Source organism: Otolemur garnettii, unplaced genomic scaffold (assembly GCF_000181295.1).
Source record: "Otolemur garnettii isolate 467f Iridium unplaced genomic scaffold, OtoGar3 scaffold00005, whole genome shotgun sequence".
Classification (NCBI taxonomy): Eukaryota; Metazoa; Chordata; class Mammalia; order Primates; family Galagidae; genus Otolemur; species Otolemur garnettii.
This window is the reverse complement of record NW_003852400.1, coordinates 18,638,327-18,666,105: the sequence shown is the minus strand read 5'-3', so window position 1 is coordinate 18,666,105 and position 27,779 is coordinate 18,638,327. Positions and strand designations below refer to the sequence as shown.

At 35.6% G+C, this 27,779-nt stretch overlaps 1 protein-coding gene across 1 annotated transcript in view; it reads right to left on the bottom strand.

The window, feature by feature from the left end:
- CDK14 (cyclin dependent kinase 14) overlaps positions 1 to 27,779 on the bottom strand; it is a 615,387-nt gene that overhangs the window by 285,832 nt on the left and 301,776 nt on the right. The window contains exon 7 of the mRNA XM_012811338.2: positions 15,110 to 15,172. Coding sequence (XP_012666792.1) covers positions 15,110 to 15,172 — 63 coding nt within the window. The remainder of the gene's footprint in view (positions 1 to 15,109; positions 15,173 to 27,779) is intronic.

Sequence of the window (27,779 nt, the reverse complement as noted above, 5' to 3'; positions counted from 1 at the left end):
TGCTTCATATTGGTCCAGCTCTTAGAAAATGTGAACAGCAAGGGGGACTTTGTCTCCTCTCTTTTCTACCTGATTTGGGGTTCTTCAATTCTATGCTCTGCTTTTTTGTTGCACTTTGTCAAAGCCCTGAGAAACATGATATGCTTCATCATTTCTAGATAATGTAACAATTTAATTTACATTCTCTAAGAACTTTGAACATGAATATGCTTTTCCTCAAGATGATAAATTTCCGGAGAGAAAAAACTCAAAAACTAAAAATTTCAGGCTCATGGACAAGTTCTCAGAGGAAATAACTGTTTGCAATTTCTGTGATCCTTGAACATATTAAGTAAGCAGGCCTTCCATTCCACCCTCTCTTTCTGTCTCAGTACAATGGTGGACACCTAACAGGATGTCATTTCAGGTGTGGATGTGTTCATGGTGAGCGGAATATTTGAATCCACAGGCTCTAGAGCTACGAGACCTAAATGAGTCAAATAGGGCTCAGCACCTGTAACTCAGTGGCTAGGGCACCGGCCACATACACTGGAGCTGTCTGGTTCAAACCCAGCCCAGGCCTGCCAAACAACAATGACAACTACAACAACAACAAAATAGCCGGGCATTGTGGTGGGCACTTGTCCCAACTACTTGGGAGGCTGAGGCAAGAGAATGGCTTAAGCCCAAGAGTCTGAGGTTGCTATTAGCTGTGACACCTTAGCACTCTACCTAGGGTGATAGCTTGAGACTCTGTCTCCAAAAAAAAAGAAAGAAAGAAAGAAAGAAAGAAAGAAAGAACGAACAAACTAAGTTTCATAAATGAAGTAAAAATAAAGACTTTTCCAGACAAGCAAACACTGAGGAAATTTGTCATGACCAGATCTGCATTGCAGGGAATACTCAGAACTGCATTATATATGAAGCAAAACAGTCACCCTCCAATATTGTATAACCACCCAAAAGTCAAAGCTCCGAGCCCAAGAGGTAAAACAAAGCAATAAAGCACTAGCCAAGAGGATGTATGTAGAACAGCATCCCACATGTGCATTCTATCAATTATATAAATAGTTTTAATTCCCCCCTTAAGAGTCTCGCTGGCTGAATGGATAGTAGCCAAGTCTACAACTAGATGTGTTAGAAAACCCATCTAACCCACAAGAACTCTTACAGACCCAAGGTCAAGGGATGGAAAAAAATTCCATGTAAATGGAAATCAAAAGAAACTAGGTATAGCCATTCTTCTATCAGATAAAATTGACCTTAAATCAACAATAATAAAGACAAATGTGGTCATTATATAATGATAAAGATTCCTCAAAGAACTAAAAGTTGACCTACCATTTGACTCAGCAATCCCACTACTGGGTATTTACTCAAAAGAAAAGAAGTCATTTCATCAAAAAGACATCTGTACTTGAATGTTTAACACAGCACAATTCACAACTGCAAAGATATGAGATCAACTCAAATGCCCATCACTTCATGAGTGGTTTAACAAAATATGATAGAGATATACTAATATACTATATATTAAAAACGTGGTACATATATACTAATACATCTACTACTCACTCATGAAGAAGACTGCCCTCATGCATTCTGCAACAATTTGGATGGAATTAGAGACTATGATCCTAAGTGAAGTATCTAATGAATAGAAAAACAAATACTATTATACTCACTATTAAATTGGAACTTACCAATGAGCATACCTCCTTTGTTTTGACATTGGCCAGTGTGCTCAAAGGGAAGTAAAGCTTAACAGAATCAACAAATAGGGAAGGGAGAGAAGGGGATACGTGAAAACCTACCTAACACATACAACAAACACTACCTGTGTGATAGGCACTTGTAACCATGACCCAAGCTTTATAAAAGCTATCCACGTAACCACAAATATTTGTACCCTGTAAAACCTTGAAATCATTAAAAAAAAGTGTCTGTCTGTCACAATTATACTATATTAATCAGTGACTTGTCCAATAAGTCCTTTTCAGAACTACACAGCAATAGCATGGGATACAAATAGGAAATCGGAAAGTCAACAGTTCCTTCCTTCTACTCAACTTCATTTGGGAATGTATGCTACTCTCTCCAAATTACAGGCGCACTCTTTTTACACAAAATGAAAATGAACAAATATTCAGAGTTTTAAATTGTTCTACTGCCTAAAATAACATCTCAGACATAAAATAAAAATGAATTGCCTAAGACACAGAGACCGAGACAGAGATTTAAAAATTCACAAAGGTGATAAATCTTGAGTCCATAGGTCTTGGGAAGAATTCATCAAAACAATCTATATGAAAGAGAAAACATAAGTTCAAATAGAAAAACTTGTGAATGTGGATATATATGACCAAAAACCTCTTTCCTCTTAGAGAGGTGTCAAATAATGGAAATCCAGACATCAATGAAAAAATACTAGCTAGTCACAGGAAAGCGGCTGTATCCAAGACAATCAGAAAAATCCCTGGTGGTGTGTGTATACTCTATTACTTAAGCTGATTTCCCTTCTGGGGCCTCATGTTCGCCTGGGAAAACATGTAACAAAGGAGTCGCATGCAAGATCCACCTTGAACTGGAGAAAGGGGGCTTGAAGCCCAGAAGAGTGTTTCCTTTTTTCCTGATGGGGATTCCCCATGTGGGTTAGTTCCACCTCACAATTAAAGCAACATGTAATATTTCCAACTGCTGTCTGCATTTCATCATTCTTTAGGGTGATTTCTTTTCAATCTGTGTTTCAAAGCATCTCAAGGAAAGCGTGTACTATTTAATTAGCTGGCCTTGCTTCCTTTGTTGGATCCAAATTGTTACAAGTAGATCAGCAGAAGATGCCGAGTATGCAAAAGAAGCATTCTAAACAACTAAGTGCTGGCCCCACATCTTAATCAGAAAACCCACCACTCAAATCCAACACAACATGAACTGACATGTGGAACTTAATCTTCTTTTATGTTAATTGTTAATCCTCTCCTTTCTAAATATAAAAGATTATTTTGCTATGACAAAAGTAGGATGAAAACCTGGACATGCACTAAGACTAGGTGTTGAGTTTTTAAAAACATTGTTTAATGGTCTCATGAAATAACCATATTTCCTAAAATACAGAATCAGGAAAGGCTCTATAATATTCAAACTAATACGTAGAAGGAAATTATTATGAGCTAAATGAGAGTTCTAATGAAGAAGGTGGAGAAAATCAGGTGTCATTTTATTTTCTATCTGAACATTAGAAAGTCTCATTTAGAAATCAATTCTCAGTGCCATCTGTATAAGACAATCTTAATTTGGCATAACATTATTCTGTCTGCTATACACCTGCTTGCTCTCTGGACTATGAAAGAAAAATAGCAACTTTTCAACCATAATAAACCTCATATCTTTTAAATTAGTGTATCTACTGAAATGAAAAATAAAAATTAGCTCTACACCTACAGGATTTCAGATACTTCACAGAATAAGGCAGGGAGCTCAAAATTACTTTGGTCAATTTCAGTTATTCAAAAAAATGGCAAATGTGTTCCTGCAAGGAACCTTCTAGAAAAGTCATTATGATAAAATGGAAATGGAAATACATTACATAAAAACACAGGAAGATTCAATCTCATCATGATAATAAGACTCAAACATTCACATTTCTGGATATCAGCTGAAGACAGCATCAATTAATCTTTTTTTTCATGAAACTTAATTTTCAGTTTCTCATGCTTATCAATGTTTAAAGAACCCATGAAAACTCGATTAAAGAATAAAATTTAGAGTGTTATTGTCAGTTTAAAAAAATTCAGTGGTCTGTAAACCACTGAGAATTATAAAATCTGTATAAATTCAGTATTCAACTCAACTATGATAGCCCAAGCTCACAATAATTCATAGTAAATGTTCTGCAAAAGTGTGGGGAAAGGGGCAGGTATTAAGTATATTTCCAAAAAATTCTAACTAGTTTCTACATAACAATTATCATCATCTAGAATTTGGTTGCTATGCCTTTAATCATCATAAATATTTATAACAAGGCCAATGTCCTCAGGCTTTTGATTCTGGTTTTAAATTGCCCTCTAATTAATTGCTAAAGTCACCCATTTGTCAAAAATTTATATTATGCTTAGAAACAAACCATTAGTTAATAGTGAGTATTTATTTCAGAATGCCATTGATAATATACACATTCTGTAGGCAATTAAAGTTGCAACATGATTCTAGAAATTCAGTTAACGTTGCCTTTTTTCATGAGTCTATTCCATTTCTTATAGGAAACATACATCAAGAAAAAAGTTTCACAGATGTTTTACAGGGAATTAGTACAAAATTACCTTAGATTAGAATATTCCACGTATTACTAAGATCAAGAGCTATGAGTTGGTCCAGTTGTTTTGTTTGTTTTCCCTTTCATCCTTCCCTGCTACATTGCCATTGTAAAGCCTGAAATTCTATCTGTACCAAATCAAGGAACAATCTCCTTAATTAATAAGCACATGATATTCATATTTTAACAATAATAAGATAATACAAAATACATAATACACAAACATAATAATGAAACACAAAGAAAAATACGTACATTTTAACATACATGATGAATGTTTAAAATGTTTCCATATATTGTATTGTCATACTGCAGTGAGGAAACTAAAAGTTAAAATTGCTAAATTTTAAAGGAAAAGAATTTGATTACTATGCTTTCCTTTTGTTCACTGCTAATAAAAACTGAATATTTATATACTGTGGACATTTGATTATCTGTGATGTATCCAGCCAACACACAGCTTCAGAGATATTAAAAGGACATGCTTTTTAAAAGATAACAGCTTACCTACCTTGCCTAGTTTTCATATCCCGTTAACAATTAAGTCCCAAAGGGGTGGAGGTCACAAAACCATAGTTCTTTGTACACTTAACAGTCAGACCCCAAAGGGGGCCGTCAAGGACTCACCCCACTGATGTTTTGTTTTTGTATGTTCTGTTGTCACATCGGTGGGGTCAGTCCCTGACACCTCCGTTTTGGGATACGACTGTTAAACGTATAAAGAACTACAGTTTCTTAAATTAGCTCAATTGTTTCATATAAAATTTTTTAATCTTTTTCTTTTTCAACAATCTAAAATGATGGAAAGATTGACTGTTTTTTTAAAATTAATATCTAGCACAGCATTATGAACAGCTGTTAACTTAGTAAATATTATTCTATGTTCTTCATTTGTATTCATAAATTTAAGTGACAATAAATATCACCACATGAAAAAAAAATGTCAATGCATCAAATAGAAATACCAGGGGACATCTGTCCTTATGTTATAGTCAGATTCCTTTGAGAATAATCTCATCTGCAGTGCAGATCCCCAAAGTGACCCTGGAGGAGTTAGACAGTGAGGAAAAATCATATGTAATTAGGTGAGTGGCCTCCCATGGAAACCAACACGGTAATAAGTGTTGTCTGCTTTCCTGCACTGCAAGTCAGATGCCAAAAAAAAAAAAAAAAAAAAAAAAGCATTAACAAGCTGCATCTATTTTTTAACTTTCCATGCCCACAGAGAAAGTACCACTATCCTCTTCAATATGAAAATAATGATAAACCTATGTGAATGAGTGCTCATAAAGCCACAACTAATCAAGCTAAATACAGTAATTTAATGTATTAATCATGTGCTACCGAGAAAAGAACATTGGACACAGAGTTAAAAAGCCCTTTTCCCCGTTGGGTCATCTCAATGACCCCTGATGTTTACTTCAACCACTGCTCCAGGATACTGCTTCTGCAACAGGCTTAGCAATAGCAGAATCACTTAAAGACGTGTTTTCTGTATGTTTTATTTTTAATTATATCAAAATTCTATGTTTATATGATGATGATCATGTAAAATGCTTTTTACAGATGAGCCACGTAGTTTAGTGTGCATTTCCTCATCTGCACAAAAAATTGTTTTTCCTGGCGTCAGCAAAATGATGGTTGGTTTTTCCTTTGTTTTAGTTTCATTTGTGTATATAACTAATTCAACAACTTAACTCCGATCCCATCTTATAAATCTACTCAAACATATTAGGCATTGTATTCAACAAACTTTATCGTCTTTAGGAAATCTCTCCTGGAGACGTCTCTGTCCCGTCTGGGCTAGGGGGTTACTTTCCCAGACTAATGCAAAAGTGTCATCGTGGGATTCTCTCAGTGGCTGCCCGGGGGTTTCCTTCCGCTTTCCTCCCAGGTACACACACTCTGTTAACTTGTTCTTTCTCTTCTCTTTTTTGGTATACTGTACCTGAGTTTTAGTGGAGTACATTCCCAAGTTATCCCTGAGAAAAGGACTTAAGATGCGCAGAAGGTTCACTTCCTCACACACCTGAAAATAATTCTTTTTCCCTCACACTTCACTGATAGTTTGTATAGAATTCTCACTGGAAATACTTTCACGTCTGAATTTTCAGTTGTCCAACTGCCATTTCCCTTCCAGCGCTGCTGCTGAAAAGTCTAATGCCATTATAATTCTTGATCTTGTTTAGTAAATTCTGTTTCCTTTTTGTGAAAATTTTCTTCTAACAAGTGTTCTGAAATTCTGAATAATGACAATTATTGTCAGTCTGTTTGATTAAATGTTCTAGGCCTAATAATGTAAAAATTCACATAATTTACATGTGAAAAAAAGTTGAGTTTAATGATTCTCTCCTCTCTTTTTTCCCACCAAGTATTCAGATATCGGATCCCAGGGACTAGACTTCTCATTTTTTTATGCTTTCCCATTTTTTATCTTGGCTCTATTTTCATCTTTTGCTCCATTTTCTGGCAAATTTCTTCAACTCTGTCTTCAATTATTTTATTGTCGTTTTTAATTTGTTATAGTTTTAATTTCTAAGAATCCCTTTGTTCCCACTAACTTCTTAAAAAAAAAATATAGCATTCTTGTTTTATAAGTGCACTTTCTTTTACCTCTCAGAGACTATTAATGATACATATATTTTAAAAGTTTCTTTCTCTGTTTTACTTTATCCAATCAATGCAAGCAACTTGGCTTCATCCAAGTCACTTACTTGTTGACTAGAGTCTTCCCTGGGAAGTCCCTTGGATTCTTGAGGTCTGTTCTCTTGGACTGATGAGATCCTTCACGGAACATCCTTCCAATCTTCTACTCCGAAGGGATGATACCTGTTTTCTGAAGTACCCCAGTCCTGGCCCTGTCTTTCACTTTCTCCTCTGCCCCTCTCCAACCTGTCCAGTCCCCATCTTATTCTGGGCCATGCCCCTGCCTCTACTACACGAGTGAGGAACAGATGAGGCCAGCAGCCTGCAGGGCTGTGGAAAGGCAAGAGGCCAGTTGCTAACAAGTGTACATGGTTCTTCAGCTGGGGAGTTTGCTCTGCAGGGCCACAGGAAAAGCAAGGGGACACTATGGGTTACAGGAGGAGCCTGGGCTCCCACATCAGAGTCTGAACAGATGCCCACATTTCCTACTTAAAAGAGACCTTTTCTTAGTAAAATGTCTTATTGATACATGATATTCCTATATATTTACGGGGACTATGTGGTATTTTGATACAATCATACAATGTGTAATGATTGAATAAGGTTATTCAGGATATCCAGTACCTTGAACATTTGCCAATTCTTGTGTTGGGCCCATTTCTTCTCTTTTAGTTGTTTTAAAATATACAGTATATTGTTTTCAACTGTACTTGCCCTATTCTGCTATCAAACAGCAGAAATTATTCCTCTTATATAACTATGTTTGTACTCACTCACTGACCTTTCTTCTTCCCCAGCCCTTCCCAGCTGCTAGTTAACTATCATTCCACTCTCTACCTCCAGGAAATCAACTTTTGCAGTTCCAGCATTTGAAAGAGAACACACAATATTTGTGTTTCTTTTCTGTGTCTGGCTTATTTCACTTAACATAATGACCTCCAATTCCAGCCATGTTGCTACAAATAACAGAATTGCATTATGTTTTATGGCTGTATAGTATTCCATTGTATACATATACATTTTCTTTATCCATTCATCCATTGATGGACCCTTAAGCTGATTCCATATCTTGGCTATTGTGAATAGTGCTTCAATAAACATGCAAGTGTAGGTATTTTTAAAATAATGATGTCTTTTCCTTTGAGTAGACATCAGTAGTGGGGTTGCTAAATGGAACAGTAGCTCTATTTTTTGTTTGTTTGTTTGTTGGGTTTTTTGGGTTTTTGGGTTTTTTTTCAGTTTTTAGCCAGGGCCGGGTTTGAACCTGCTACCTCCAGTATATGGGGCCAGCGCTCTACTCACTGAGCCACAGGCGCCACCAGGTAGTTCTATTTTTATTCTTTTGAGAAACCTCCATACTGATTTCCATAGAGGTTGTGCTAAATTCCAATCATACTAACAGTGCATATAACTTCCCTTTTTCCACATGCTCCCCAGAATTTGTAATTTTTTGTCTTTATGATAACAACCATTCTAACTGGGGGTAAGACACATCTCACTGTAGTTTTGATTTTCGTTTTCCTGCTAATTAGTGATGTTGATCATTTTTAAAATACACCTGTTAACTATCTGTATATCTTCTTTTGAGAAATGTCTATTTAGATCCTTTCCCCACTTTTTGACAGGATTTTTTTTTTTTTTTCTATTGAGTTGTTTGAGTTGCTTATATATTCTGGATATTATTAATAGTCCCTTGTTGGTTGGATAATTAAAAAATATTTTCTCCCACTCATCCATGGGTAGGGAGGGAATCTAGGGCCTTAGGGATATGTGGCCTTCTGGATCTTTGAGTGTGGCCTTTTTGACTAAACCCAAATTTTACAGAACAAAGTCTTTTAATAAGGCAATTTGTTCTGTGGAGTTTGAACTTCACTCTCTGTAGCATTTCTTTCACTGTGCAGAAGCTTTTTACTTTAATATAGTTCCATTTGTCTATTTTTGGTTTTGTTCCCTGTGCTTTTGAAGTCTTAGACACAAAAATCTTTGCTTAGTCCAATGTCCTGAAGCTTTGTCTCTATGTTTGCTTTTAGTAGTTTTCTAGTTTCAGGTCTCATGTTTAAATCTTCAATCCATTTTGCATTGACTTTTTCATACGCTGAGAGCTAGGGGTTGTGTTCTGTCCTTCTGCATGTAAATTCCCAGTTTTCCCAGCACTATTTATTGAAGAGTGTGTCCTTCATCAACATAAGTTCTTGGTGCCTTGGTCAAAAACCAGTTGACCCCAAACATGCGGATTTATTTATGAGTACTCTATGCCATTGGTCCATACATGTTTATATACCAATATCACACCATTTCAGTTGCTATACCTTTGTAGTACATTTTATAATCTGTGTGATGGCTCGAGTTTTATTCCTTTTGCTTAGTACTATTTTGGCTATCTTGGTTCTTCAGTGGTTCCATATGAATTTCAGGATCGTCTTCCTATTTCTCTGAAGAATGTCATGGTATTTTGATAAAAATTGCATTGAATCTGTAGATTACTATGGGTCTTTTCAACAATATTAATTCTTCCAGTTCATGGCTTGAACTGTCTTTCCATTTGTTGTGTCCTCTTCAATTTTTTTTTCATCAGTTTTTTGTAATTACTGCACATAGGCCTTTCATGGTCTTGGTTAAATTTATTCTTGAACAGTTTATTTTATTTTTTGATAGTTATTGCAAATGAGATTACTTTGATTTCTTTTTCATGTAGTTTGTTATTGACATATAAAATACTACTGATTTTTGTGTGTTGATTTCATATCCTGCAACTTTGCTGAATTCATTTATTAGTTCTAAGAGTATTTTTGGTGGACTATTTAGGTTTTTTCACAAATAAGATCATGTGTTCTATAAGGAAAGACAATCTGACTTCTCTTTTCTAATTTGGATGCCCTTTATTTCTTTCTCTTGCTTGATTTCTCTGGCTAAAACTTCCATTACTAAGCTGAATTTTAAACTTAATTCTAGGAGGTGAGAAAAAAATGCCTATGTATCTATGGGGTTATATTTAAGCTTCACAGGTGACTCTATTGTGGAATAACACTTGAAAACCTCTTAGATGATTATTGCCAAAAACTGAGACTGTGAGACTATTCAGGACATTTGGAAAATTTTCAAGAAATCAAAGATTTTGCTAGCTATGGGGAAAATATCAATATGTCAATACCCACATATCAATATATTTTGTTGATTTTCAGTTATTAAAAAATATGAAGTAAATCATATCACATTCTTTTAGAAAGAAAAACGTAGTAGGGCATCAATCTGCGACCATGTTATAAACTATTTTTTTTACTTTTTAAATTTTTAAAATTTATTTTTTATTTCAAATTAATATGAGGGTACAAATTTTTAGATTACATTGTTCTCACTTCTGAGGTAAAGCTCCATTTGTAAAGTGCCTCACCCAGGGGGCATGTTATACACCCTCATAATGTGCACATTAGGTGAGAACCCACCTCACGCCCTTCCTCCTGCTGATCATCCTCCAGCCTCCCTCTACCCCCATACTAGATTATATTTGTGATAAACAACTTTCAAATGGGAGTAATCTCTGCTGTATATAACTAATACTTAGGCTCACTATAGGTGTCACATACAACTCCTGGGCCATTATTTCTATGCTGACTACACATTTCATTCAAGATTAAATTTCTCATCATATTGTAGGAGGCATCAACTCTGGCAGTATTATACCTTCTTTATTGCCACAGTGTAACCTGGATTTAGAACAGGTAGCAAACACTGTGCATTTGAGGTATGATGACTAGCCATGAGATGAAAGAAAGTAGATGAAGCTTGGATAAGAGACACTGAAATACATTTGTAAGAAGTACAGTCTAGTTACTGAAAAACAACAATCTAGAAACCCATATCCCCAAGACCATGAGAAAATAAGAAAAAATAAAATGTAATAGGGCAGCACCTGTGGCTCAAAGGAGTAAGGTGCCAGCCCCATTTGCCGGAAGTGGTGGGTTCAGACCCAGACCCAGCTCCAGCCAAAAACTGCAAAATAAATAAATAAATAAAAATAAAATAAAATAAAATAAAATGTAATGGAAAATGCAAACTGTACAGTAAAAATGGAACAAAAATCACCAATGTCACTGACCTAGGGACAGAGAACACAGCAATACTTTGTGGGATTGAGCCTTTTTTGTGTCACCAACCAAATTTTCCACTAACACTTGCCCATAACTAAGGGCACATGCAAGAAGGGAAGAAAACCAAGCAGGGATAATATAAAGACAGTGCCATCATGACCTTTTAAAAAGGCTGAGTCAGTTCTTTCATCTCAATCCCATCACTAGACTTGAATCTAGTACTCAGAGGATTTGATGACATCCACTGTGCTGCTGGACTTCTGGGTTCCCTGGCACCTCCCTAGCTGCACTCTCTACAGATTCCAAGGGATAGAGTGGGAAACACAAAATAAGATGGATTATACTATTTATTTTGAACCTAATAAATCCTAAAGTGAGAACAAGTGAAAGTATAAATAGAGAATTTGAGGATTTTCTTGTTTGTTTTTTGAAAGATAGGGTCTTGCTCTATTGCATGGAAGAGTAATGCAATGATGTCATCAAAGCTCACTGCAACCTCAAAGTGATCGTCTTGATCTCAGCCTTCCTCAAGTAATGGGGACTACAGGCACATGACACCATGCCCAAATAATTTTTCTATTTCTTGTAGACATGGGGTCTTGCTATATAGCTCAGTCTGGTCTTGATCTCCTGGCCTCAGGCAATCCTCCCATGTTGGTCTCCCAAATTGCTGGGATCACAGGCATGAACCATCATGCCTAGCCCCAAATTTGAGATTTTTAATGTAAAATATATATATATAATTATGTAGATTTTTTAATGTAAAAAATAATATAAAATTATGCTCATGGTACAATTTTAATATTTAGAATTATACTTTAACATGATCAAGATTAATAAACAAATATTTTCCATTTGTTAGAATTTCCTCCCTAATCTAACTTCTAAAAATCTATGTAAATGTATACAAATTTTTAAGAAAAATAGTCAAGAAAATTTAAAGAAAGGAAACCTATCAGTAAAACAAAAGCACAATAAAAAGGAGATACAGGAAAAATCAAAAAAGACTATTAAGTACCACAAGGAGTCCATTATTTATTTTAAAAAATAATGTTTTGTCAGAGTTCCTACAAGCTCCTACACTTTTAGATTGTGTAATGTAACTGACCCCTATAAAACTCTCATTGTTCATGCCACAGGCATGAACAAAAATCTATGGCTTATAATGAAAAATAAAAAAAACCCAATAGAAAAATGTAAATTACATAAGAAGAGGCAACCTACAAAAGCTGAAATGCAAATGCTCGGGAAATGCTCATAATCATTATGTACCCCAAGCTCAATGCCACCAGCAGTCAAACAACTGCCAATGTAAATGACATTGTATTTTTATTCATCATAATGACAAAAATTAAAATGACTAACAGTTAAGACTTGTGAGATTAGAGGAAAACAATCTTCCTGTAATTGTCAAAAATTCCAGGCAAATTCATTAATACAGAAGTGGTACATCTGCCAAATAAAGAAAATTTATTAACTAGATAGCCAAGAGAAATCAGAGTGTAAAGGTTTTATACTGACATTTACTCCAGCGTCATTCGTGATAGCAACATTCTGGAAGCAACACAAACATGCATGACAAAGGAGTATTTTAAAATTGTGCTTCAGTTCCTTATATATTCTGAGAATTAATCCCTGTTGAATGAAGAGCTTGCAAATATTTTCTCCCATTCTATAGGTTTTCTTTTCACTCCATAGATTGTTTCCTTTGCTGAGCAGAAGCTTTTTAGTTTCATATAATCCCATGTGTATATTTTTGCTTTTATTGTCTGTACTTTTGAGGTCATATTTATAAATTTTTTTCCCAGACCAATGTCCTGATACCTTCCCTCTATGTTTTCTTTGAGTAGCTTTTTTGCTTTGGGTCTTATACACAGATCTTTGATCCATTTTTTGTTGGTTTTTCAAAAGCAAAAACCAAAATATGATTAAAAGATGGATATAGGATCTAAATATACATTTCTCAGAAGAAGACATACAAATAGCCTACAAATACATGAAAAATGCTACACTAAACATCAAGGAAATGCAAATCAAAACCCCAATGAGATACATCTTTTTTTTTTTTTTTTTTAAAGAGACAAAATCTTACTTTGTTGCCCTTGGTAGAGTGCCGTGGTATCACAGCTCAGAGCAACCTCCAGCTCTTGGGCTTAGGTGATTCTCTTGCCTTCCTGAGCAGCTGGGACTACAGGCGCCTGCCACAACACCCCGCTATTTTTTTGTTGCCGTTTGGCCAGGGCTGCGTTTGAACCCACCACTCTCAGTATATGGGGCCAGTACCCTACTCAGTGAGCCACAGGCGCTGCCCACAGTGAGATACATCTTACCCCACTTAGAATGGCAATTAAAAAAAATAATAACAATTGTAGGGGGAGGATGAAGAGAAAAGGTGACTCTCACAGGCCGTTGGTGGGAATGTAACTAGTACAGCCCCTATGGAGAACAGTATGGAGGTTTCTCAAAATATTAAAAATAGAATTACTGTATGATGCACCAATCCCACTACTGTGAATTTGTCCAAAGTTAAAGAAATCAATATAGCTAAGAGACATCTGCACCTTCATGTTCATTGCAGCACTACTCACAATAGCCAAGATACGGAAAGAGCATAGGGGTCCAACAACAGAAAATAGATGAAGAAAATGTGATGTACATACACCACAGAGAAAAACCATGAAAGACAATGAAATACTGTCATGTGTAGCACTATGCTTGGAACTAGAAGACATTCCATTAAGTGAAATAAGCCAGCAACAGATAACTAAGCACTTCTACGTTCTCACTTACATATAGAAGCCAAAAAATGTTGTTCTTATAAAAGTAAAAAACAGAAGAGAGGATACTAGAGGCTGGAAAGTATAGAGGGAAGAGGAGAGAGGTATAGATTTCTTGAAACAACACTTAAATAAGAAGAATAAGGGCTGGTGTTCTATACCACTGTGGGATGACTCTAGTTAACAATATTATGTGATACAGCTGCAAGTAGTTGGAAGGAGGCTATTGAATGCTCTCAACACAAAGCAATAATAAATTCCCAAGGTGATAGATACTCTAATTACCCTGATTTCATTATTTCACATGTATGCCTTTACCAAAACTCCACCTGTACCCTATAAGGATAACTATATATACCCATAAAGATGCCAAATTAGAAAATTATGGTTTCTTTTTACTATAGAGTAATATGCAGTTATTAGAAAGACTAAGCTATATAGCCATGCATTTATTTTAAAGCCCATCCATAATCTATTTTAAGTGAAAAAATGTAATAATATATTATTTTAATAAAGAAAAATTAATAAACACACAAAATACTATGTGTGCATATGTACCTCTACAAATAATGGGAAAAGTACAGGAAAAAAAAAAAAACATGTCATGTTGTAAAAAGTGATACAGATAACAAATGGGAAGAAATGGAGATGAAAAATATTATTTCAAATAAAACCATAATATTCTATTAGTTCTCCAGGTCATGGAATGTAGTCATCTGATTTATAAAATCTAAGCACGTCATTAAGCTACATCTAAAGTAACTTTGGTCTCCTCTAACTTCCTAGTCTATGCCAAGATGGAGTTTCCTGTTCTAAGCTTGAAATTTGGAGCAATGTGTCAAGATGATTACTAGGTCAAATCTTAGAAAAACTTCGTTTTGATTACACGTAGCAAATTTCTAGTAAAAGAAATGAAAAGGACCAGTGGAAAGCAGAATCTGCTTATACGTACAAATGAGAAAATATGTGCTGTAAACAGCCAGAGCATGGCTTTAGCACAGATCACAATGAAGCTTTATACGGAAACCAGCTTCAAGATGGGATCCAAACTAACGCTGAGACCCCTCCCTACCGAGAACAGTGTTTCAATAGGATTCCAGAGATTCTCTTAGCAAACGTTTCTTCATGAAGAATAAAATAGGAAAATATTTTTATATTAAAACATGATTTTTAACAACCATGGTTCACTTCAATATTACTTCTCTTTACACAAAAAGTTTTAAATGCTCTAGTAGATACATTAGGCGTCCGCTCAAAAAATGTACATCAAGAACGCTAACCTTTGCCTTAAAAAGAGCTTTTCCTACCTTCACATTATCTGGATGCAGCCCCCCGGGGTGCTTGTCCATGTACTGACATAAATCAGTGTGCTGGAAGAATAAAGGGAAAATGTATTAATATCCCTCTGGCTATAACACGATAAATCAATATTTTTCTACTTCAAAGTCACCATTACCTTCTAAGCAAAGCAAAAACAAGACAAGTAGGTGGATTTTTCCGTGTATGCAGTTGTATGCTTTCCCCTCCCCATTTTTAACCACAAAGGACTCATTACTTATACCTCAAGACTCAGTTTTGTTTTAAACATATTGGTGTATTAATTTGTTAAGTGTCTAATCTCCTCTTCATTGAATATACATCCTTATACTTTCACTAAAAAAGACACAGACAATTAACCAATCCAATTACAATTTCAATTATCTTGTATTTTCCAAGTGTAAATGCAAGTTATGGTTATTTATTTCATATGAGATGAAAATACCATATAAATAGATTATGGTAGCAAAAGTAATCATCAGACTTATTTTTCATACCTATATTCATAAAACAAGTAATTTTTAGGTTTTCAGAACTCCTGCATATATTTATTAACTTGTAGTTTACAAGTTAATGAAAATACTTTCAATATGACAAATACAACCAGATACAAGTTAAAAAGAATATTCCTAGAAAATATCATACTGCTCTTATTCTTTGAAATATGCCAAGCTCAATTTGCCCACAATTGTATATTTTTTATAAATGCTTTTTCTATTTGTATTATAAACTATATAGAATTTTCAAAAAAATATGTACAGTTACCATTCACATTTTTCTTCTTTCATTGGAGTGTACTATAACACTTATAACACGAAAACAGTAATTCTGTGAAAGCTACTGAACATGAGCATTTGGGTCCCATCAACTTGAATGATTGAGGAATTACAACTTTCATAATACAGGAATTACATGTTTTATAATACATAAAGTCCATAAAGTTCATGGGCAATTTAAAATAGTTATCTTGCATATATATGCAAGGGCTTTGCTATAGTTCTTGTGACAATAGTTCAGATTCCATTTTTATGGCCTGCCAGGTAATAACTGCTCAAAACACAGAGTAGAGTATCACAAGAATGGAAGGAAAAGTATCCAATGTACACAGCCGTATTATGAAAGCTATAACCTAATTATAGCCTAAGAATATGGGGAGGAGGAAGGGAAGGAGAGGGGGAAGGGGTGGAGGGAGGGTGATTAGAGGGATCACTTCTATGGTTTATCTTACAAGGGTACAAGTGAATCTTTCTAAAAGTAGAATACAAACATCTTAACACAATAAGAAAATGACATAAAGGCTATGTTAACCAGTTTGATGAAAATATTTCAAATTGTATATGAAAACACCACACTGTACCCCATGATTGCATTAATATACACAGCTATCATTTAATAAAAAAAAAAAAAGAACGTAGGAACTGCCTCTTTTCCTTTTAAAAACTCATTTGTAAGTGCTGTAATTGGAGCGTATTTTCTGGGCAATTTGAATCTATACTCATGAATTGTAGTCCTCAAATGTGGCCCATATAAAGTATTTACTTATATGAAAAAAAAAAAAAGAAATTAGCCTTCCTTCCTTCATCATGTACTTCTTGAGCCCTTATTATGTTCCAGACACTACACATTAACAACACTTAAGTAAATGAAACAGATGCTCATGTAGGAGGAAAAATCAGATATGCAAGCAATTACAACTGTGTATTATTTTGAGAGTAGCACTGACCAATGTTCAAGGACGTAGGAAGGAGAACCTAACGTGGTCTAGCAGGGGTCCTCAAACTTTTTAAACAGGGGGCCCCGGATGAGTCAGCTGCTTAGCAGGACAGACAGCGGCGGCAAAAACACCCAGCGGGGCGGATAAATGTCCTAGGCGAACTGCATGTGGCCCATGGGCCGTAGTTTGAGGACGCCTGGTCTAGAGATTTGAGAAAGGCCTTTGGGATAAATTACTTCTAGGAAAGACATGAGTAGAGGATGAAGGAAGTCAGCCAGTTGAAGGTTAAAGGGGAAGAAAACAGGACATCAGAAATGCTCTTAAACAGGTTCTGAGACAAAATTGTCTTGATCTTGCACCATGCGCAGGTGATCAGCTTCTCAATCAAACTCCATGAGGGCAGAAAACTATGTTATACTTGAAAATTATTGTCTCTGTGGTCCAGACAAAATGTCAGACACAGAGAAAAGGAAACTAAATAAATACAGATGGAAACAGTTTTAAACACAGGCCGTGTGGTGGCTCACACCTGTAATCCTAACACTCTGGGAGGCCAAGGCAGGTGAATTTCTTGAGCTCAGGAGTTCAAGACCAGCCTGAGTAAGACAGAGATCCCCGTCTCTACTAAAAATAGAAAAACTAGCCAGGTGTTGTGGCAGACACCTGTAGTCCCAACTACTTGGGAGGCTGAGGCAAGAGGATTGTTCACACCCAAGATTTTGAGGTTGCTGTGAGCTATGATGTCACAGCACTCTACCCAGAGTGACAGAGTGAAACTCTGCCTTTAAAAAAAAAACTTTAGGAAAACAAAATAATTAAAGATGAGGCGATTTAAAAATATATTAACTTAGAGCATTGTAAACTAGAATACTAAATCGTGTTTAAACCAATACATTTGCTATCTAAATAAAACTCATTTACTAAATTTGATCACCAATTACTAAAGCATAAACTACTGAGTTCTAAAACATCAATTACTAAATTTGATTCTATAACAGATAGGAATTGAGAAACTATACCTAAAAAGGTACTAAATTCAGATAGTCTTAATGGAAAATTTTCCAAACCTTCAAGTAACATAGACAAATTACCCCAGAGCTCAGAAAAAAATAGGGTGCTTCTGACTCCTCCTTTAAGACTACAATGACAAACCAGGCAAAGGACAGAGGGAAGCAAACCAATTGCTTTATGAATGTAAAAATACTAAGAATTACGATAGTAGATACCAGAATTCAATAATGTATTAAAAAATAACATGTCAAGACCAAAGTAAGTTACTCTTAGAAATGAAGAAGTAGTTCAATGCAAGAATATCTACTAATGTGATCTTCTAAGCTTAAAAAATTAAGGAGGGGAATGGTGATCAGTACAAAAGAACTTTTATGATATTGCATATGACATTTTTATTAAATGATTATTTTGCATATATAAAGGCAAAGTTTCTGCTCTAATACAGCAAATGTTCTGTGAATTGTGTATGCTTATAATTATTTTAATCTTACCCCAGAAAAATGTATCGAAGCTTTTTGTTTAAAATGAAACAACAAAAACCATGAGGAAAGAAAAATACTACAAATAAAGGGAAAAATTCCTGATCTTTTAAGATACACATGATGACCTCCTGAATGCACGTCCAATTACAATAGCATCGCAAATTACAAGAAAGAGATCACCTTCAGAAATGGAAATATTCGGAAATGTAATAAAAATTTTTCCAAACCTTTGAAGTTTTTAAATCCATATTGCTCTAAATGTGGGCTATGAAAATGTGATATGTGTACTGCACACGTCACACCCACACGGCTGTCACCACCTGTGTATCCTTGAACAGGAAACATAACCTCTGTCCATCAGTATTATCTTCATTTGTGTGATGAGGATAATCTTAGTATACCTACTTCATGTAGTTACTTCAAAAACTAATGTAAATATCCTTAACGGTTCCAGACATTCCCCAGCACGTGGCAGATACTATTGAAGGGGATGATTCTGACACTGACAAAGATGATGACTTTCTGTGGTGTGCATAGGGGCATAAATGGGGAGGAATATTTGAAAGTATTACAACTAAACATGAGAATGATAAATATAGTCAGAAAGCTCGACCTTCTAGAAGCAGCATTTCCTCCTTACGTCTGTGTTCCTCCTGTCTGAATGCCCAGACATTCTCATGCCCACTCCACCACTCTCTCCACATAGCCATTCAAACTGTGTCTACCAAGTACTCCATTCACCTCAGATTGCACTGAGTGGTTAGGGGCAAAAACCTGGAGAATATTGTATGGAGGAAGGAACTAAGAGGTCAGACTTTGTACCCTAAATCCTTGTTTGACAAATTTCTACCTCCATTAGAAACTGTTTCTTTTCCTTCTCTTTTTACGCCTGGGACTGCATTAGCTGTGCCTACCGTACACATGTCATTACAATGCACCTCTTCTTTCTTTATAACTTCTGTCCTTATTTCTAGTCACTAGATTATGTTTTGATAGTCACTAATGATTTACATTGGTATGAAAATACAGAAGTAAATTTGATGCCAGAATGCACTTCTGTGTCATTCTATTTTTCAAAGTCATTCTAGATATAAAAATCCTGAACAGAAAGCCCCTATGACACATGACCAACAGATCACTCTCCCATGATGACACACTGATAATCTCAGTGCTACCTGGATTGATCTCTGGCTATTTCTTTTTCTAGTCAAAAAGAGCACCTGCAGACTAGATTCCTGGTCATTGTCTCAGAAAGAGTGTTCTCCTCCACCCTCTACCGTGGTCCTATGCTAACGGCTCCTCTTCCCCTCACTGTACTATGCCTCACCTCATCTTTTCACATTCCCCCTCTCATCTACTGCCGTGCTCAGGGATGATGCCATTAGAAACCCTTATTTTGACTTCAAGCTTACACCTGAATGCCTGGGAATAACACATCAACCTTCCATGAAGTGTGTGGGTTTAAAGGAAGCTGTCAAATGCGGCTAGCCTTACAGACAAAGCAGAAGATGGAGGGAGAGCAGAAATGGGCTCTGAAGGCTCAACTCTTACATCAGTAAATATCCCTTCCAAAATTAGGATCCTCTTTCCTCTCTGTTGATTATCCAACAGGTAGCATTTACTTGGCTATTTACGTAGGTGCAGGAATATTTGTAAGGGAAGGAATTTGAGGACAGTATCTGAAAGCATAACCCCCTGGAGGTGAAAGAAATGCTTTCTGTAAAAGAGTTTTCAAGGTTTAAAATTTGGATTTCACCACATTGATGCAATTTTTCTCTGACCGAATCAATTCAGAAGGCAAGAAAAACATATCTCTTTGTAAAAAGATAGGCCATGGAAAGACCACAGAAAATCAGAAAGACTTTTTACTCATAAGCACTTTCGCATAGGTGAATCTCAGTTAATTTCAATTCCATGCAGAACCAAGAACTTAAAGTGTGGACTAGATGCTGATGTTGGTGTGGATTCCCAGGGGGAGGACCTCAAAGGTGACCATAGTGACGTTCAGCAACAAGATCTGCAGCACTTTTTCTGGGATGAGTCAACAAACTTGTTTGACCAGTATAATGACTAATATTACTCATGTGCTGCACACGGTCATGAGGCTTACAAGGAAAGACGTGAGAGAAAACTAGAAAGATAAATTATGTATATAATTGAGAATAATTCCCCAAAAGGAACTGGAGAACAGGACCTCAAAAGAGGACCAGGACAAAGAGGCCAGCCATGGTAAACGAACGGACCATGACGTTCATCTTTTCCATATTCTCCCCTCTCCATCCCTGGCCCTTTTTTAAATCTGACCCCAAGTCAAGGGAAAGAAGCAACACCCTTCCACCTAAAGCCACTGGTAAGAAAGTTATCTGAAACTCAGACAACTCCACGGACTTGAAATCCTGCCCAGTTTCTAGGGCAGAAACAATTATGGGTCAATTGCTAAGTAGACGTCCCATTTAGTATGTGCTTACGTTTCTCTTTATTTTGTCTAATTTATTATGTATGAAGTGAGGTTTTCTATTTGTTGACACTTCAAATGATCAAACCTCCTATTCATGGGATATCAAGTTCCTCGAAGTAATTCTGCTTGCATTTCAGAGTGTACTTTTCTCAACAATCAGTAATCCAATAAAGCCCTTTCTTGACAGTATGTATTTGTTTCCATTCTCCTATGATGTTAAACATGGTATCACAGTGTTTGTCAGCTAATTTTGATGTTCTTCAGGAATACTGCGGAAATGAGACATTGAAAATAGCATAGCCCTATTTTTTTGCATCTAGGCTAAAAATAAGGATGCTATTCCATGGAGATAACCATCGGAAATCCTCGTTTTGAAGTTATATTAAATATAGCCCCCACATCCTTAGCTTCTGTTTCATTTAATTTTCCATTTTTGATAAGAATTGATTTTCTGTTTTTAATAAGACTAAAAAAACTATTTCATAAGCATAAGAATATGGAAAGATTGTAGAAAGTAATTCCAAACTTCTTGATTCTTAAATAGGTACACTTACTTTGTGTTTACCAAAATTCAGTTATATTTGTATTTTGAAATCAAAAACCTGATTCACAAAACAGAAAAATTAAGTGGAAACATGATTTTAAATGATGGGATATGTTAAGAACTAGTTGCTAGTATATGAAAACTGGCAGCATAAAAACATAGAGCCCTCCTTTCCCTGAATGATCCTTGACTGCTTAAAAAGCCCATACCCAATTCTGATTCCAGACACCACAACCTCCTCTATGTAAATGAATGTTTAGTACTCTCAATGGAAAGAGAATATACCTAGAAATTCACAATTTTTAGAAGAAAAGTCATTTCTACTCTTCTGTGGTACCCCATGTGGGTACCCCATGTCTCCAGGTATATGACAACGACAATAATTGCTAGTGTGACCAAGGCAGCAAGGGTGGCCACCTCGATACTTTCTCTCTCCTATTGGCCAGTGTCACTTTTCATAACATTATTCCACGTCTGAAACACAACACACACACATTCTTAGTACAACCACACTTATGGGTAGTAATGAACTTTGGAATAACTCACTATCCCTTTAGTTTTTAATCCATTTCACCTGTAGCTCATTATAATTTATTGGAGAATTGTTACTGCTAGAGGGAACTGAAGAGAACATATAAAATTTAAACCCTCTTTTCGTCTACAGCAATCAATACCATTTTCCTCCAGGTATAATCTCTGTTTTCATCAACCTACATTGCTGTAAGAATTAAAACACCAAATTACTAAGCAGTTAGGGTCAGCCTCCTCTTAGATGCAGTCCACAAGACAAAATTGACTTTGAAATTGCACTTTTCCCTGTTAAGCTTTATAGTACTCATCTAATTCACTCCCAAATCATAATTAATGAAATTATAATGTGAGTTCCGACACATGGAGAGCAGTCATTAATCAGAAAAGATGCGATGGGGGGAGAGGCAGGGAGCTGGGACTTTAACCAATGTATCCTATAAAACAAAATCACAGCACTCAGAATGTTTAATAGACAATGTTTGTATCTACTCTGTGCCAGAAGAGCCCATTTTAGAAACAATGATTATGAAATGAAACTTTCTAAATATTTTTTCAAATGATACTTAGGCTTTATGTTAATGCATTAAAATTTCCTATCATCTTTAACAGCAAAAATAAGACATTCATGAACTACTACAAAAGTGCTATCTCTCTCCTCCAAAGTAGAGATTCTAATTACCACTAGATTATTGTGCCTCAAACTGCATCATAAGACGTGGCATGACAATAAAGACAACACAGTCTTCCCCCTATTCCACATCACCCAGACACGTGTTATCCTCAAATATTCCACTGCTCTTACACAGATTTATTTGACATATTACAAAATCTTTTTCTGGGTTATTTTACTTTTACCAAATTTAAGCCACTTAAGAAATGTTTGAAATTCTACCAGTGAACTACACACATATTCCCTAAAGAGGATAAAGGCAGTCAACACACATAGACGTTTATACTTCATAAAAACCCTCTCACTGGAATCACAGTGCAATAGCTTATTCCTAATTACATTAGCCATTTCCTTTTTTTTTTTAAATTGTATCATGTAATCTCCTTCTCCTTTTTGTTCACAATAACCTATATGACCTAACCTACATGATCATAATATCTTAAATGTGTCTTAGCTGTTCTATAATTCTGCCTAAATGGTTTTAGCTGTCATTTCTGAATCCAAAATGCATGGGCAGCCTGGGGCTGATGACTGGAACAGGAAGCATTTTCAAGCACATGCACATCATGTAAAACCAGCAACCTGAAAAATTTCATCCATTACAACACAAAACTTACTATATGGCTTCTGGCAAGGACATCATGGATAGACAGATAGTATAGCTCTGCCCAGGCAGTAATGCTACTGCAAACTGTTCTTCTCTGATACAAGGAATGCAGACACTCGTGCTTCAAAAGTTCAAGCATCTAAAGTAGTGTCAATCTTGTAGGAACTAATTCTTAAACCCAAACATATCTCTATATTTGTGTCTATATATACTTTATTTACTTTTAAAACTTATAGGAGATCTAAATGAGTTTCTTTTTAAAATTTAATAAATTCAATGTATAGCCTTGAGAAGTGTCAAAAAAATGGGGGAAATCAAATCTTCTAGAAGCCTAACATTCTACATAACCATACGCTATTCCAGCATTGGATGACTGAGCAAAATGTGCTGCTTTCTTCCAACAGTGGAGACAAGGGCTGCCTAGTGTGATTAATATGCCCTCTGGCAAACCATTCACAAGACTCAATTACATAAAACATGTTAACAGAGTCAAATCAGCACTTTAAAAAATATGTTCATGCTATTTTGAAGTGAACTTGATTTTGTCAGAGGAAAAATACAAAGCCAACAGGTAAAAGAATGAAATGTTCTGATCACCAAACATCCTCGAGAAGGCTTAAAAAAGAACAAACAAAAAGTTAACAAGGTCGTCCACACAAAATTTTTTGGATGCTAATCTTGAAACAAAAGGAAAAAAAAAGGAAACTGGAATAGTTCTTAGGAATATCCTAACCCTGAAAACACTTTTCTTGAGCTACCCTGCTAGAATACGAAAGATTCCAAAATTATAGGGGGAAACCAGCATGAACGAGAATAGGAAAAGAGATAAAAGGGGAGAAGGAAGATAGAAGAATCAAACGTAGCCATCCTAAATTAACTTTTGCTGACTACAAAACTAAACACTGAACCCTTTCTCCATCTCGGTTCTAAGAGGTAGGAGTAACATCCATGCAGAACAGTCATAATAAATGCATCGTTCAGAAAACTGTGAACCAGACTGAATGAACTGGAGACTCATGTTATTTTTAATTTTAAAAATAGTAATTCTGGAACACATAACCAAAAAGAAAATACTAAATAATCATGATTTGTTAATTTGTCACCCCGTATTTTTTCACATACCAAAAAAACCTCACTATTTTCAAACTCGTATAATGGGCAAAGCATTGTGAAATGATATAAAGATGAATAAAAAGCATTCACAATTCCGGAGCTTACTGATGACTATAGGGAAAATAACAATGACAACCAAATGCATGTCAATATATATTCTTCCTTTTAGCTAAAGTGAAGCATTTATAAACTTGTTCATAACATGAGTCCCAGTGTTAACAATTTTAGGAGGCTTTATTCCGAGAAAAAAACAGAGAGATGTATTAGAAGCAATACTGTTAAGATGTTATAAGGCAAAATACTGTGGTGTTCTTAAGCATGGTCACAAATTATCTGATCATTTGCGGGGCAAGAGTTGTGGTCTCCACGAGAAGACAAGTGAAAAATTCCCTTAAATTGGAGAAATTGTTTGAAAATTAAATTTATATTATAAATGTAGAGTTTGATCTAAATTGTCTAGGCTGACAATTCTACATTAGAATTAGAATTGTGCAGCAATGCACAATATGTAGAATAACAAAGCATTCTATATGAAATATCTGTGTGCCACATGATGAAAGAGGCAATTTACTTTGCTATTTTTGTAGCACATGTGAAATTTAAGTACTGTGAGGTAAAATCTCTGCAATTTAAATAAAATTTTACTTTTTAATTATTTTAATATGTGTACATTAAAAAGAAAAAGTAATTTAGTTCTCTCAAACTCAAGGACTAAAAAAGACCACGCCAACATTATCTTTTAAACCTCAAGTTTCAACTACAGAAGATGATGCTTCGAAGCATGAGAAACTGAGGAGTAGTGAAATACACTGCTAAGAATCCACAGAATTGTAAAAATTTTGTCTCAAGTAGCTCTTAATAGCCAGCAATAAAAAGACCTCAGATTACAGAGGAGGGAAAAAAAACCTCATGAATTCTTGTATGTTGAGTACTGCCAAAAGTTAAAATGGAGTAGAAATTCCAAGCTATTTGTCGGCTTCTAAGGCCAAAAGTCAAATTGCTGACTTGCCTGTCATAAAAAAAAAAAAAAAAAAAATGCCAAAATTCAAGTCTTCACTCCTTCTCTTCTTTCCTTCTACTAGCTTTGTTCAATCCAGGGGTAAAGAAAATGGGCATAATGCGTTGCTGTGCACAGGTGTTAAATTAAAAATACCTTGAAGGAAGAACTGTTTTGCTGTGCACGGGTGTTAAATTAAAAATACCTTGAAGGAAGAACTGTTTTATATTTTTCTCAATCATTAGATACTCTCAAACTTTCAAGGATACTAACGTTCCAAGGAGCTTGGCATATTTGGCTAATAGTTGCTGTTTTGAATAAGAACTATAAAACTTTAAAAAACAAAGACCAATACCATTGCTTCTCATTACACTTTAAACTAAATTTTATGCCCAAATCTAGTTAGGTAGTCCGTGAATTAGAGCTAATAATATCCCTTCATTCTCTTGATTTTGTGCAATTTCCCAGAAAAAGAGTACTGAAAAAAAAATTTCAAGGAAAAGATAAAATCTCGTCTAGTCTGTGTGCGATGAAATCAGGTAATGCTTTCCTGATGCTGGGGCTGAAAACACCATTTGAAAGTCAGTGTTAGCAAAATTTTAAAGGAAGTATTGGCGTCCAAATTTGAGTCAATTACCAAAAATAACTTCAGAAAATCATACTAGAGAAATGTGGGTAAAATATTTCTCAATATTTACTGCAAAACAAATAGTACGCTTGCCATATAATTATCATAATCAACAAATAAAGCTGGTTGTAACAGTTTCTGTGGAAAACATAGCAGAAACTATATATGACAGGGAAAATGGCCACACTTAAGCTCAGTTTTGACACAAAACTATGACACAAAAGCCTGTGAAAGCAAAGCTGCTTTAGTGCCCTCATTGAGAAAAGGTGTGATTTTTGAATGTTAAAAAGCCAGAATCAGGCCTGGCACAGTGGCTCAGGCTTGTAACCCTAGCACTCTAGTAGGCCAAGGCAGGTAGACTGCCTGAGCTCAGGGATTTAAGACCAGCCTGAGCAAGAGTGAGACCCCATCTCTACTGAAAATGAAAAACTGAGGCAAGAGAATCACTTAAGCCCAAGAATTTGAGGTTGCAGGGAGCTATGATGCCACAGCACTCTACCCACGGTGACAAAGTGAAACTCTCAAAACAAAAAAAACCTAGAATCAACAGTTTAATAAAATATTTCAAAACCATCATTACTTGAATTTATTTTGTTAAGAATTTGAAATTCATCCAAAATTTAAAGTGGCATGAAAGATGACATAGAATGTAATCTGAATTACATTAATGGTAACACAAAGAGTGCTTGATGAGAACATGAGTTCAAAATGTGTACAAACATTGATATATATCCACAGTAAATTATTTGAAATGATAGTAGTATTAATCTTTGAGTATAAAAGACTGAAAAATATATGTAGCACATGAGAGTAGTATACACATAAACATACCTACATATAAACACAGATACAACATGCATGTGAGTACCAGTCATGAAAGAAGTCATCAGAGATAATACATGGTAGCACTGACTTTCTCTGAGGTGGCTGGATAGTAACTTGGGATGACTCAGTTAGGACAGGTAGACCAGGTTGTGCTGTAATAACAAACAACTTTTCCTAACAATTCATTGGCTGAAGCAGGTCACATGGCTGCAACCAACTGCAATAGGAAAAGGCAATATATTCGTTATGCAGGGAGCAATACACAAATATTTGAGAACAGTAATACAATCTTCCACATTAGACAAACCCTACTCATCTTTTTTCTTTACTGATAATATAGAAAGAATATTAAATACCTACATATGTATACATTTATAGTGAATTTTAAAAGAACTCTTAGCCAAGAAGTCAGTACCTCGAAAACTACAATTTTACCAACTCATTCAACACTTCTCATCTAAAGTTAACTTCTTTAGAAATTCTTGCTATACCATTTAGTTTCTTCCTTATGAACTCTGAAAATCTGTTTTTCTGGTATAATGTCTCATACACTAGGATACTTAAATCAGAACCCTTTACTCTGACAATGACTTCCCTAACAGGCAACAAATCTGCAGTAAACTGTGTTTACAAAATAATCATCACTGCTCTTTGACATGGTTTGGACTCTCCAGGTGGAAGATGAAGTACAGTATGAAATATTCCTTTATAATGTAAAAGGAAAAAAACATGTTCATTAGCAGAAATATAGGAGAAGAAGAAAGCAAGGCTGGACAAAGGAAGTCGACTGTGATGCTGGCCAATAAATCCTCAGCCAACCTCACACCAGAGCTGCCCAGTGTTGGGCAGAAATGACGGGACCTTTGCACCTTCACATTTCACAGTCACCAGATACAGGATGCCTGGGGAAAGGCGTGACCTCATTCAGGATGCATCTCTGAAGCTGAAACAGATGCTAAAGGAGCTGACAGCTGGAGGCATGTTGCTGATATTTCCATAGCTGGCAGCAAGTCTGACTTTACAGGAGAACATAGTCACCATGCCTGTATGTGTGCTACACTCTGTACGGTATTTTAATGA